This window comes from Gavia stellata, chromosome 4, assembly GCF_030936135.1.
Source record: "Gavia stellata isolate bGavSte3 chromosome 4, bGavSte3.hap2, whole genome shotgun sequence".
Classification (NCBI taxonomy): domain Eukaryota; kingdom Metazoa; phylum Chordata; class Aves; order Gaviiformes; family Gaviidae; genus Gavia; species Gavia stellata.
Window position 1 is genome coordinate 68587774 of NC_082597.1, and position 15029 is coordinate 68602802.

Sequence of the window (15029 nt, forward strand, 5' to 3'; positions counted from 1 at the left end):
AGGTACCTGTTGTACCTGTATCTACGAAGGCTATTGTGTGGAAGGTGGCAACAAATGTGCTTATTTTGCTAAAGCTTCATGGGAAATTGGATGGTACATGCAGGTCAAGTTAGCAAGCCCATTGTTATACGAAGGACTAGCGGTTGCCTGAGCTGTACTGTAAGATTTTACTTGCCATGCATAATTAAAGACATGGCAGTCTATTACTGTGAAAGCAGTTAGGTTAACCCAGGGTTAAGACAACACCATCCAAGACGCAGAAGTCAGGAGAAGGGGCGTCAGCACCTCAGTAGCTATTTGCCTAGTCGTTTCCATGTGCAGAGAAAATCTTAAGCTGACTTTGTTGAAGTTGGCATCACCTGACTCCCACAGACCTCAATTCTTGTCACTGTGGGAGGATGCCATACATAAACTGAGCTGACATGAATAAACAAGTGCAGCGTTCTGCCAGGAATAGTGCTAAGGTGATGATTGTGTGTCCTGCCAGCCTTTGAAAATATTCTTGAAAGTGTTTTCTGTGGTTTCCTAGGCAGGGACCTCACACAAATAAAACCAGGAATGCAATTTACCCCAAACCGTAAGCTAATATAGAGTTCAAAGAGAATAATCAATCAGAAAATGGAAAGCATTCTGTGGATAAATTTCTGTTTGCAGATGTTCTCTTTTCACTTAATACTCTGCTGTAGGCATCTGGACTGTCTCAAATATTTTGCAACACAACTGCTGAGAGTATGTGAATTTGCTTGTGAGGGACATTTTCAGTTTCTCTTCAAGAATGAATGAAAGTGACTCCTAGCTTTAATATTAGAGCTATCTGGAGAAGAACATACCTAATCGATCTACAAAACTGCGTGTTTTTACAAAGACGACAAAGCCTGAACTACCTGCTAAACTTTTCATTACAAACACTAGCAATCCTATAAATCATATTTGGGTAGTACCTGGTACTCTAATATCACTGCAGAATATACTCCATGCTGGGTGAGAGGTCAGGAATGTGATTTTAATAACGTATGTGTAAGTGAGAAGGCTCCAGACATAGAGGTGGCAGCGGGATTGCAGTGCTGATGGGAAGAGCAGGGCAGTTCTTTTCTCCACTGGCAAGTGCTTATTGCTCTGTGTAAAAGGAATCAGACAAAACAGCAAAGGATTTTGTGAGTGTAACATACTGTAAATGTAGAGCCTTAGAGGCAACTTTTCCATTAGCAAATAAAAATAAAGTGGAATTAGAGTAATACATTAAAACTAAATGATGCTCATAATACCGTAAGCATAGTGACTACCTAAATTATTTCCCTAGCTGGAGTTCTCCAAGTCATTTTTTCACTTCATGCCTATGCTGTGTAGGACTAAGAAATTCATCGATCACCCTGTTTACTCCGTATGACTGATGTCCTGTAATGGATTCAACTGCCAGGAACCAAATCTGATACTGTCAAATAAGATTAGCAGCCAACCTGGCAGATTTGAACTCTGTCTGAATGGATAGGGGTCAGTGGGTTTCTTTTGGTATCTTGAGCAGGTTGGTGGTGTTGGATTTCGTAGTCCACAATGGTCTTTGAGATTAATCTGTGCTCTGTGGTGACCTTATTCTTCTCATCAAATTTATATTCAGATAGCTCTGATTCCTTTTATCTTGTGAGCTCTGTGTTTCATTTGTGTAAGAAAAATGCAGAAGGAAAAGCAAAAGCTTTTCAACGTGCAGTTTTGAAGTTCGAGGATACCATAGAATTCCAAGAATGTGTTTCTAAATTTATTGAGGCCATGGGAGCTCTAAGTATATTTGTGTCCAAATTGCACCCACAATATCCTGTACTGTGTCATTTGTTCCATTTTATCTTTAATATGAAAATGCATCCTGCGGAAAATGCATGTTACATTTAAACTATTATGTTGCTATTTAAGCCAAAATATTCTTAGCCATCCTAAGGTAACTGTCTTTCCATGTTTTTATCTGCAGTGGCCGCAGACCTCTGCTTTCATTACCTCCAGGATCAGCTAATACTCTGATGAATATAAAGTGACTGTTTGGTACTAAGAGTCAATATTTAAATCGCTGAATGTTAGTAATGTTTCAGATAAAGGGGTCAGTTTGCCTACATATGAGAGAACTTCTCAACAACACATTGTGTTGATTTCTAGACTTGTATCTTACAAGACTGAGTTATGTCAGAAGTGTGATTTAAGATTTTCCAAAAAGGAGCATTGGTCTCATATAATTTGGGAATAAAACGTTTGATTATTTTTACTGTTTAGTCTCCTACCACTTGTGATAAAAGTTTTATCACAAGCTTATGTATGTTGAAGTCTTAAAGTAAGGGACATTAGTTTTCTGAATCTATTTGTAATTTGACAGCACTCACTCCCTTGTGGAACTGTAGTTTAACTTTTCTAAAATTTCTCTCCTTCAGTGCTAAACAAACCCTGTTTCTGCATTTAGGTGGATGCGTTACGATTACGTCTGGAAGAGAAGGAGACTATGCTAAATAAGAAGACAAAGCAGATTCAGGAGATGGCGGAGGAGAAGGGGACTCAAGCAGGAGAGATCCATGACCTCAAGGACATGTTAGAGGTGAAGGAACGCAAAGTTAACGTTCTTCAGAAAAAGGTAAGATTGTAGAGGTCTAAGTCAGATACGCATCTCTGATGCATCTCTATTTCTAAGTCTGTCAAAAAGTCTGAACTAGAATTTACATTTTGGACATTAATGATAGAGTCCATTCATGTGATGGGAAAATGGTGAATGATGAATTTCAGTTTGAAGTTTTGAAGAAAAAAAATAGAATTCAAAGTAGAGGTGGTTGCCTTTCAGTGGTTGCATGTGCTGCTTCTGCTTCCACTTCATTATTAACAATGACTGAAGTATTTGTAGGAGAGCACATCATCTGAAAAATCAACCCTTTCACACCCACCACCTTAACAAAGCCACGCTGATTTGAAGCACAGAGCACTGCGTGACTATGACTTCAGTATGTGACTAAATGAATGAGGGATTGTATCAGCAGACGCAATTTGGATGATTCCTCTATAACTTGCTGAGAAAAGTTCAGGAAGAACTTTGTATAACTTTCATTAGAAATGCTGTGTTATCATACTTAATATTTCTTGGGAAATACTAGAACAGGATAATCAGGGTTCAGACTATCCTGCATATCTTTCTGGATAAGAAAGTTTAGACCTTGTCAGTGAAATGGGGGAGGTCTGGATAAGAAGAAGGGAAATGAGAGAGGTTTCCCAAAGGGCATTGAGTCCTAGGGCAACGAATATCATCATGGATGATTGTTTGCAAATTGCATACAGTGTTTCCCAAATGGCTGCTCACATGGTAAAAAGAGAGAAATGCATGTATTACAAGAAATTTTAATTTACAGAATAATTTTTCTTCTGTATTTTTAGAGAAGCTGCTCTTGGAGCTCGTCTCCAATGTATTAGGCTGTGAATGTGGGTTTTTTCTAGGCCTTTAATCAATTCTATGGAATTCCTATAATTTTAATAGTTCAGAATATTGATTAATTTCTGACACCTGGCCAATGCCTTTTCTTCTAGCATATAGCTATGAATCATGAGGGTTTAGGTCATGTTCAGTTCTGTTACAGCAAACTTCATGCAGGAATGGAAGTTCAGGCATGGAGTTTAGCCATAAGTAAGTCATTAATAATTCTACAACAAAGCCCTAATTCCCAGTCTTCATAGTCTCATTTTTTGACTGTTCATCTTTTTAGAAACACTTACAGATTTCTAATTTTTGTGCTGTGCTTTCTCTTTGTTTTCAAAATTGGTCATGCGCACTCCAAACATTGATTGAGATCCCAGCTGAATGTTTAACCAAGAAGTGGGGAATCTGACATTTGCGTAAACGTTAAATGTTACTGAGGTTGTTTTACTTCCATTTACTCTGACACTTTTTTCACGTTTTCTTAATTGCTCTGCTTAACTCTTTAGGATGATCTTTCATTGTTTCATTTATAGGCAATGCTAAAGGGTCTCTTTTTACTCATATTTTTTTTTTATAGTTGTTTTCTTGAGACCGCTGTAATCCATATTAAGACAGTTTCATCTTGTCTCTTCATGTGGTGAGCCTATTTTTTGAGGTTCGTTTGCTGCTGCTTTGAAGTAAAAGTACCTGATCTCTTCACACGGGAAAGTAAGGGCCCAAGCTTTTAGACTTAAAGATTTTGCGGTCTTGTTCTAGATAGCTCAACGGAGGATAACACTACCATAATAAACAGCAATTTGAGTTGTTTTGTAAACGTGTATCTGAGCTTCTTAAACAAAGAAACATATAACCCATCTATAGAAAAATATCTCTTTCCTGCTGCTAACTAAAATCACATGCAGAGATATGAATTTGCTTCAGCCTTCAAGTTGTTGGAACCATTTCCTTTAATGTGAACAGTTAAATTGTGAAGTTTTTAAATCCAAAGATGATTTTTTCAGTTTCTGTAAGTAGCAAACATACATAGAATATTTTTAGGGAGAATCCAGCTGACAATACTTTTATCTGAGGTTTGTGGTGCAACATGGAATTTCTTTTTATTTTTTGTATGGCCTAGAATAAATGAGTACAAATTCAGTCCTTTAAAGTATTAGGATTGATCTCTTTAGCTGATTTTTTTTTTTTTTTAATTGGTTCTACAGACCTGGAATATAAGACTAGATTTGGGATTTTCTATAGACTGGGCTTTGTATTTTCTTGTTCTCTTCAGCATTTTTCTGCAGAAAAGCAGAGCTTGAGAAAATACCTAAGGAAGGACAGGTCTGATTTTCTCTATATACTGTGGAAGTCATGAGAACTTGCACAAAATCTGTTTCAGGTGCTAGAGAAAATTATGAAGTCTCATTTTTATCTGATATATATGCCTGTACTTTATTGACTGTGCAGATCGCTATTTCTGCCCTCTGCCTGGAACTTTAAAAGCTTGTAGCTCCTCTCATGTAAATGTTTTTCTCTTAAAGCTTGTAAACTCTGATTTACCTTTTTTTTCACATTTCAAGTGTGCACCTTGTTATTAAAATGCACAGCCTGTTTTCTGGTTTATCCAAATGCTGTCTTTCAGACCTTCCAGGACAGTTCAGGATTTTATTTTCTTTTAAAAAAAAAATGTGCAGCCTTTAAACTTTTGCCTCCATGCACAATAGTCTTTTTATTCCTCCGTCTGATTATAAACCAGTGTGTTCAGACAGATCAGGTTATAATCTGTATATTCTAATTGAAGATGTGGATGGTACAATTTAAAGTATCTTCAGAGGTCATAGATATCAGGTTTGGTTTGGTTTTTTTACTGGCTTAGTTATCTGATATTAAATGCTTGGGTTTTTTTTTTTACTAGCTTAGTTATCTGATATTAAATGCTTGTTTTAAGTTTATCAACATGGTTTAAGTGGTACTTAAGCATTTTAATTGAATACAGTGAAAGACTATGAAAGACGTAGTACAAAAAAAGCTTTTCTTTGTGTAGTGTTAGATATTTTTCTATGGATATTTGGGAGCAGCAGCAGCATATAACAGCTGCTTGCAGTTATGAGCAGGTATGGGGTACAGGTGTTGGCGTGTTGAATTAATTTAACCAAATTAAGAATTAGATTAGTAGATACTATTCAATCAGTTTTTACTAAGTACTCTTCCCTCAGCGTATACTCAGATTTGAGGATATTTTTGAAGTGGGTACTCTACTGAACTAAATTTTGAACAGTAATATTTTTTTAATACTAGGTAAAAAGAAAATTTGTAACAAAAGCTAAAATCATAAAGATGTTGAACAGAAAAGAATTTATTGAAAAATTAACTTGCATAACTTACCCATTTAGGAAAAGTTGTTCACTTTCTTTTGAAATTCAGAGAGATCGCCTCCATTAGTAATATGATATTTGGCTACGCTGGGCATTTGGACTTCTGGTCAAAATTTTTTATTTTGTTTTTTCTGTGACTGTTTTGAATGTGTAATCACCTATTCTGATGACACTGGCAAGAAATTGTTTGGTGTGGTGCCCAAAACTGTGCTACACTGAATTTCTGCAATTTCTGTTGTCGAAACAAAAATGATTTAAAATGCACCCTTTACTATTGAGTCTCTCTTTGGATTCATTGATACAGGCCACTGCATAGTTTTTTATGAACTATTAATATCTTGTTGTATTGATGAAAGGTGGTGAACTAGAAAGCATACTTTACGGTCATTCCAAAATCCAGATGAAGAAAGTAATGAAAATTTACTGGCCGATTAGAGATCAAATAAAAGACACAGAAGAAGATTATGAGCAACAAAGATCTGAAAAATTAACATGCCAATTGGCATCACAACTGTTACCCTGTAGGCACCAAAATACGTGTTCCAGGTTGCTGAGGAAACCACATGCTTCACATTTTAAATTATGGAATCTTTCCAGTTCTAAGCTCCTGCAGTGATGCTGCTTGGTAGCACCTTTATTTGAGACAATAGAAATAGGGCAAATGCTAGAAATTTGGAGACTACATAAATGAGTTTTAGCTTTATATCTGAAAATTTGATGCAAAAACTTAGTTTTATAGAGCTTCAGGGGTTTTTTTTTCCTCATTTCATTGAAAGTAAATCTTGCATAAAATCTCATTTTAAGTTGTTAGAACTCCAGTCAAGGGGGTAATGTCAGAAAATAAAATAGGAACCATGCTGGGCAAATTTGAAATCTGAACCTGAAAAACATTACATTGTGCTTCATTATTCTCTTTGCCACATCTGTCTATCTGTGCTGGTAGACCAGGATGAAAAGGAATAAAAAAGAAAAAAATCAATACTTTGCAGTCAAAGCGTTTTAGAGAACTAGCATTTGGGACAAAAGATAAGTAACAGTTACTCTGAAAGAAAAAAAAAAACACAAAACAGTGAATCAATCACCTCTTGCTTTGGGGGGAGGTCATGTTTTGTCTTGGGGAGTGGGGGTTAACACTCCCTTCATTGTACAATGCAGCTGCAGGCAAATAAAATGCAAGTTTTAGTGTCTGAACATAGCAGTGTTTTTTGGCAGCTCCCATGCACTATGTGATAATTGACCTGTGATAAAGTAAAGGAAGGACACAGATTTTTTTTCTTCTTTTTTTTTTTTTCTTTGGTGGCTGTGCTGATGTTACTTGTTTAGTATTTGGGAAGAGTCCAAATGCAATTTTCCTGCTTTTTTCTATAAGAAGCATTGCTTTTCTCCAGAGAAAATAAATGCCTTCTGCTTTTCAAAAAGCTGAGAAATCAAAATAAGTATCTTATGCTTAATGATAAGAACTACTGTGTGGCAGGAGAGAGGGACTGCAAATGGAATTTATAACTCAGTTGTTTAAAATCAGTGGTGATCATAGTTACTACAACAGCAGTGTTGGTTTCATATTCATAACTTTTGAAGTTCAATGTTTGTACTTTAAAGCTTATTTTCTTTCCATTCCCTCATCTGTGAAGTAGATTTACCTCCTCAGGCAGCTCTTCTGCTCCAACCCTAGAGTTGGAGAGAGCAGAGAAGGAACTGCATATTCAAACATTTAATTCAGTTTATGGTAGTTTCATCTTCCCTGGCATGGCCTTGAACTTGCCTACCAGATGAATGAATACTTGGTTTTCTAAGAATTAATAAAATGCAGGATGGACTTTTAGACATCCCTTTGAGACTCTCCACCATGACATTTAGTGTTTAAAAATCCTATAGTATTAACACCAGGTGGGGGCCTGTTCAAACTTGCAGCATGTGTCTGAGTCTCTGTTTGTGCAAACCATGCGGAAAAGAACAAAGTAAGACTGTCCCAACAAAGCTGGTCTGCATGTACGTTTACAAAGTGGGTGAGCATAGGCCCTCTTATTTAAGACTGGATAAGTTTTTGCCTCTGTAATATACCTGTGGTGAAGCTTGTTCTCTGGTTTTTATGTGCTTGAATCATCAACATTTAAGGAGGAGCACCGTACAGTGCTCCAGGATCATATTGGTCTGCTCATCAGCCCAGCTTCTGCAGGGAGGTAGAAGGAAGATATGCTGGGCTTTCTGCTAAGCTAGGATTGATGAAATAGCTACTTGTCTTCAGGAACTCTGTGGCTTAACAAGCAGTGCAAGTGCAAGAGTATTTCTGTAAATATCTCTCTCTCTCAGAAAAAGCCATACTTCTGCTCCTTTTACTCCAGGTCTCAAGGCATGCCACTGAACTGGTTCCAAACCCAGTTCAGAGATTTCAAACACCACAAAAAAGACCTAAAGTCTCCGTAGGCTTGTGCCAGCTTCTTTATTAAAACTGACAGATGTGAACTCAAAGATGTGTCCTAGAGGGTCATGAGGGATTTGTACATCTGTGTCCCTGAAGGGATATCAGGCTGCTGCTGCTGCTTTTTCTTTCATTGAAGCCTTTCTGTTATAGGCTTGCTGACTACCAATGAACATAACAAAGTTGAAGTTTATGGCTTTTAGAAATTTCCAGAAGCTTTTCTGTGCAATTTGTTACCCTGTGTCTCCAAGATGCTAGGGTCCCTTCTCTTTTCAGGAACATCCTCTCAGAATTGCTTTACCTTGTGGGATCGGATTTTTTGATGGAGGTATTATTTTCAGTTATAGTAATAGTAGGAAAAAATAGACAAGCTTTTAATCCTTCATCTCTATCAAAATACCACTAGGTAAAATCTTGTGGTAGCAATGAAAGTGCCAAAGAAGACTGGAGAGGCTTCATTATGTGAGTTCAAATTCAGCATAATTATCCTGTGAGATTTTTTTCATTTCTGCCATTCAGGAAGGAGGTTAGGTTTTTTTAATTTCCACATGGGAAATGAGGACACAACACAGAATTTATTTTCATTTTGCAGTGAGCCATGACCACTTTGAAAATAGGATCCTTACCCTTCCATTTGACTTCCCACTTCTCTGAGAATCCATTGAGACTTTTTAGAGCAACTGCAGCCCAGTTCAGATGGCATGGTGTATCTTTTTTTTTTTTTCTTTTATGAATGTATGGCTAATAAGACATTATTGAGGCAGGGGAATATGTCAGTTTCTTCATACCACTTTTCAGCTCTTTGCTAGTTTAGTTTTAAAGGTGACTGATTACCGTACAGCTCTTATAGCAACTTTAGGTTCAGTGTCAGCAAGATCACATCCCTGTCAGGAGAGGCTTTAGCTTGTAAGATTTTTGATTCTTTCTGAGCCAATAATAACGTACATTTTTCTGATTTGGAATACGGGTCCTAAAAGGTCCACAAGCTTAGCTTCAGACAGTATTTTCAATGGCAGATAGTCCATAGGTTACAGGTGCTGGTAGAGGTGACAGTGTATTCTCCAGGGACTGACCCAGGGAATATACTTTTGATCATCTTGCCTAACATCCGGATCAGTCATGGTGAATGCCTTGTAGCTTGAAGTGCACTCCAGCATTCTCAATGTAAGGGCTTTTGGTTTTCAAAAGAACATGCATTTCACTGCTTTAAGTTGGGTGCTGTTACGGCCCTCACCAGTGAGTTCATAGCCTATAGTAACAGGTATCTTGTTTAAGTTATAATAAACAGTACATGATCACTTGTATTAATTGGTGAAATTCCCTTTTGTCTGTTGGATACTTCAGACTTAGTTATTGAAAACAATTAATCACCTCCTGGGCATTCTTCCACTATAGAGAAGAGTTAGAAGTGCTTTATGTCATTAAACCAGAAGTGGGAGACTTAGTACTGTTGTCCTAAGCACAAACTTCTGCTGAAACATGCGAGATGTTTTTGCATTGAACATCAACAGAGGAAGCATGAGACTTTCTATTCCCAAGGGTCTTTGTTCAGTGCATTTATAGTTTTATGGCAAATTGTTTTCACAGAATCATAGAATGGTTGGAAGAGACCTCTGGAGGTCATCTTGTCCAACCACCCTGCTCAAGCAGAGCTGCACAGAGCTGGTTGCCTAGGACCATGTCCAGACAGCTCTTGAATAGGGTTGCATAAGAATCAGTTTTACAAACTTCAGAGCAGTGAAATCTGTGAGTGAATTTACTCATAGGTGCCTAACATGCACTTGAAGATTGTTTAGTAAATTATGTGGGACATCTAAACTAGTGGAGGAAGCATAAGTTGAATTTGAAAAATCAATTTTACACAAAACAAATTTTATGCTATTACGGTAATTTTTAGTGCACAGTTATGACTACCAATGCAGCAGCTATGTTAGAGAAACCTACTAGATTCTAAGTAAATTTTCATGCGTGGCTATATTATAAACTGGAATTTGTAAATGGAAAATATGCTGATTCATTTTTATATAACACCCTCTTTTGCTTGGAGCATTTTGTGTTACCACAATAAAAATAATAACACCTGGATCATATGTAGCATATGTACCTATATTCCCAGATATATGGTAATATTCTTCTAAAAAATCAAATGTTCTGATGTGTGTGAAAGATAGCAAGCCATTATCTTATTTTGAGATCTAGTAATATAAGGAACATTCTCTCACTTTATACTGATGTTATTAAAGAATCTTACTTGTTGCCTTTAGTAACTAAAGTACTTGGGTTTTTTTTCTGAAGTAACAAGTATCTACTCCTCCTTTTAGATAAGTAGTTTCAAACAAAGAAGGAAAACAGGACTGTGAGGTTAATGATGTTAGTTCTGTAGTTCAGCTATTGCAGCTGGCTAATGCAGGGTTTTAAACTGATACACATTGCTGTAATAGTGTCACATAAGATTGATAGCAATAGCAAAGTTACAAGAAAACTCCATTGGAGTTTCTGGTGTTATCTGTGCTCCAGCATTCTAAAAAACTGAAACCACAATTCAGCAAATCTGTTATATATGGAAGGAATCTTTTTTTTAGTATCCCTCAAAGAGGAGCAGTCATCTTAATATTACGTTCTTCTTGTGCCTTGAGATAACCTCTTGATTGGCAAGACGGAACATTACTCATAGGTAGTGGGACTGACAAATTCTGGTTTCTTGAAGGGATCTGGGAAAACAGCCAATTACGGGGCCTCTTGGCTTCATGATAAATTAAATGTGTAGTTTTTCTGGCAAGATAAAGCTAATAAGCTTTGTTGGTATATTCACTGTCATACTAGACAAATACAAAGTTCCCTGTGATTGAAGAGGCAGGAAAAGCAAGGGCGTATGCCATTTTTGAGGTTGCTTACATCAGTCTTCCTCACATGGCTTTTCTTTGCTCGCTGGGTTGCAAGACTTCACGATTTCCAGCGCTTCGGTCACCAGGTGTCCAGGTGTTTTCTGCCCCTGGGGGGATTGTCTGAGCTGTGTCTGGAACAGACATTAGTGATTGTGTTAGCCAACTTAGGGATCTTCACTAGAACAAGGAAGGAGTAATTTTTCAGTTTAAATAAATAATTCCCTGGATTCAAGAGGGAATTTTGAATCCACTAGGCTAGACAGTCTTCTATGGTGGGTCTCTGCACAGTATTTATACAGTCATTAGGACTGTCATAAGGCACAAGTATATGAATAGCTTTCAAGCCTGTGATTTCAGAAAACTGTGATAAGAAAACTGGTCGGTATGGAGTAGTGTCACCAGGAGAAACTAAGATCACCTTGTCCCAGAATAGCATGCATTTGATAATTAGGATGCTCCTCTGCATGATGGAGGGCTTACATACCTTCTGGCTAAGATGGATGGAGGATGGTTTTAAACACAGGACTTCTGTGCCTTCCAGCCTTTATTTTCAGTAGAGATTGGAGTGTTGATTTGCCTAAAGCAGTCTGTGGTATAAAATGGGAAAGAATATAATCAAATGATGGTATTAATTTAACATACTGGGTTCTTAAATTCTTTTTTATTTTTTTTGAGCACAGGCCATGAAAGAATTTTATTTGAGAGTTTGATATTTTGTCACTTATCACTGTGTGTTCTGAAGTAATTCTGTAAGAGGAGTGATAGCTAAATACTAAAGAATACACACATACACACTCTCACTCTTGTGTTTATTATTTACACTATGACTTCCTAATCCCTTCCTATTCATCACTCTTTATCCTTTCTAGGAGAATGAACTGGGACAATCACAGTTGACTGGGCATGTTTTACACTGGGATTAGAAGCATAACCCCTTTCCAGAGCTCTCCCATCTGGTTTAGGGCAGTTTCACATTGCAGTATTTCTTTGATAATTTTAATAAATCAGTGATTTGGACAAAGTAAGTAATTCAGTGTCTGAATCCAAATCTCATTTAAAATCTTTGTTCAAATTGTACAGCCTTCTGCTTGAGTGATCCTAAATGATAACCTAAACAGAGTTTAGTTTGCTGCGAGGATTTCCTTTATAGTCAACATTAAATCCCGTGTTCCCATCTTATCCATTGGTCTGCCTCAATGTTTGGTTGTTTCTGCTCCCTGATTTCCATTCTTGAGTATCGCAGTGCTGTGATGAGTTAAGCCTTTCCTTTCTTCGTGTCTTTTCTCGTCACCCTTTTTTCTGTAATGAGAGCGTGATATGTAGCACTGTACTATGTATGTGTCTGAGCAGGGATTTGTCAGTAGTTATGGTATCCTTACTCTGTGTAGAACCAAAATCAAAATCTAAAGCAAGTCAGGAAAATAGCATAAGTATTCCTGAGTATATGAGATCAAGTTGCCATAGAATGAAGAGTGCTTTTCACAATAATAATCCGTGAAACACTGTACTTGGTTTATCCAAGTAAAGAAGTTTAATTCATAATATAGTAAGTTTTTTCACTTGACACTTTTTAAATGTTATATAACCTTGTGAAGCTTGAGCTATTCTAAAAGCAATGTCACAACTTCTTACTTTTATTCTGCTTCTTCCAAAACAGAATATCAGACCTAAGTTAGATTTACTGGTTCCAATTCTTTTCCTTGTTTTATCAGCCTTCCACAATGAAGTAGTTTTGGTTTTCCTTATTTTGAACATTTGAGAACCATCAATACAAAAATACTTCGAATTACAGTATTTGTATTTTTTCTGTAATGAACTTTCCTATATCAAATCTGTGCACATTTATTGTCAAAGTCTTTTCCGGTACTTAGAATAGGAATGAGCAAATGTCCCCAAAATACTTAGGGTTTTTAATCCATTTGTATTTGGTAGGTTTAGGAGTAAAACTTTAGAAAGCATAGTCACAGAGATTGCTTTTTAATGTCAGGACACAGCTGAAAGGAGAATTAACATGATGTTATTCTGCATGATTAGGCCAGGATTTCAACAAAATGGATGTTACCCATAATTAGATTGTGAAATAAATTACCAGATTATTTCAATTATGGTTCTCAGTGTAAGTGACATTTTAACATATATGAAATAAATGAGTAATATATAAACTTTGTGTTTCATTGAAGAGGAAAAGCAGAGTCTAAATGAATTTGGTTTGCTATTTATGATAGCAGTGTTCTGTTTTGAATTACCTGAGTGAATGAAAGTATTGCACTCAAGTTGGAACGAACAAATGATCTTAACAAACAACCCAGGTTGAAATGTTGTTGTTGGTGTATAATGGATACATTCTTTTAGCTGATGAATACCAGCAGAAACAAGGGATGACCCAGTGAAGCTTTAAGATAAACTACCAATAGAGATTTTTTTATGGATTATGTAATTAACCATATGTACTTAACCAACTGGCTCACATATTGCCGAAACAAATTTCTTATGAACAGCTTTTATACTTTTGTTATTTAATTTGCATTTTACATGAAGTATTGTCCATTCATATTAAAACCTGTATGCTTTGAGACATAACCAATATCAGCATGTTGGAAAGAGTGCCTCTCCCTGCACCCCTCACTTCAGAACCCTCTCTTGTATCGGCCAGTGTCGATGATAGGATTTTACAATTCAAAGACTCTGCTTTTGACTAGGTTAGGCTATTGATATTATTGAACCTCCTCAGAGTGAAGCAATTTCTTAACTAAATTTAACTGTTGTACAGCTGTCTAAGGATGTGAGTCATTGCTAATGTATAATTTTTTCTAGGCAAATGCTTTGGAACTGAGACATATACATTGGCTCACCTGAAAATGTGAATTTCAGGTCATTTTCCAACTCAAAAATCAGTCTTGATACTTTTTTTTTTCCCCCTAACTTGAATTATGCTGGAGTCTCCTTAGAAGCTTGTAAGGAAAATCCCTCTCAGTATCAGTTTTCAGAACTTCAGGTAGGATTGTGTTAAAAGGTTTGAAGGAAATTCAAGCTATTTACTAGCAGGACAGCAGGACTGTAAACATGATAGTAATATTCTGAGAATATGATTTAAAACATCTGCTTTAAATACTGTTTGTTATAGGGAATACAATAGTACAGAAAAAATGCTTTAGTATTTGGAAGATACTATAATTCAGTTTATGGTGACTGTTCTTGTTAGTTCTGCTTTGCAGTGATCTGTCAGCAAACTGGTGCTACCAGACAATGATTAGGTATGCAAAGAAAATGAGGACAAAAGGAAACAAAGGGATGGAAATGGCCTTAGAGATTATTTACGTAAACATAGCTGAACTATTTTTCTGGCTGATATAAATCTACTTGCAAAGCACCTTTGTATGAAAAAGCACTGGAAAGAGACTAGTCTTTTGGATCAGTGTCAATTATTTGTTGCTCCTTCACCAAAGGTACAAAGTAATTAACTGTCTGTACAAGTTAAGTCAATTTTTGTTGTAGCAGCACTTCTTCCTGCATACCATTCTTTTCTCAAGTCAACCTTATTGCATAAGTGCGCATGCGAAGTTAGGTTTTTGCTGTGTGCACGTTTCTTCCTTTTGAAGCAGTAGCAATGTGCCTGTTTGTGGCCCATACATTTATTTGATAATTAAGGTTTTATTTCAGGTAGAAATCACAAAAATAAATTCTTTGTGCTTTCTAAGCTGCTTAGCAACAAAATGCTTCACTTGTAAAACTAAACACCATAGAACTTCATGCTAATTTCAAAGGACTTTTTGCAGGTTGGAGATCATGAGAGTAAAAATGACAAAAAGATTTTATCTTATGAAAAAGCAAGCAACTTTTTTTTTTTTTTTTTTTTTAAATGGGAGCTATTCAGAATTTTAACTGGACCTTAGTAGCAGTAGGTAAGTAAGACTGTGTAAGATGCACCACTATGC

General features: G+C 36.5%; 1 protein-coding gene across 3 annotated transcripts in view; it reads left to right on the forward strand.

The window, feature by feature from the left end:
• The window catches only part of ERC1 (ELKS/RAB6-interacting/CAST family member 1), a 291590-nt gene that overhangs the window by 84505 nt on the left and 192056 nt on the right, over positions 1–15029 (forward strand). For all 3 annotated transcript variants that reach the window (XM_059816571.1, XM_059816572.1, XM_059816573.1), the window contains one exon: positions 2441–2608. In XM_059816571.1, coding sequence (XP_059672554.1) covers positions 2441–2608 — 168 coding nt within the window. The remainder of the gene's footprint in view (positions 1–2440; positions 2609–15029) is intronic.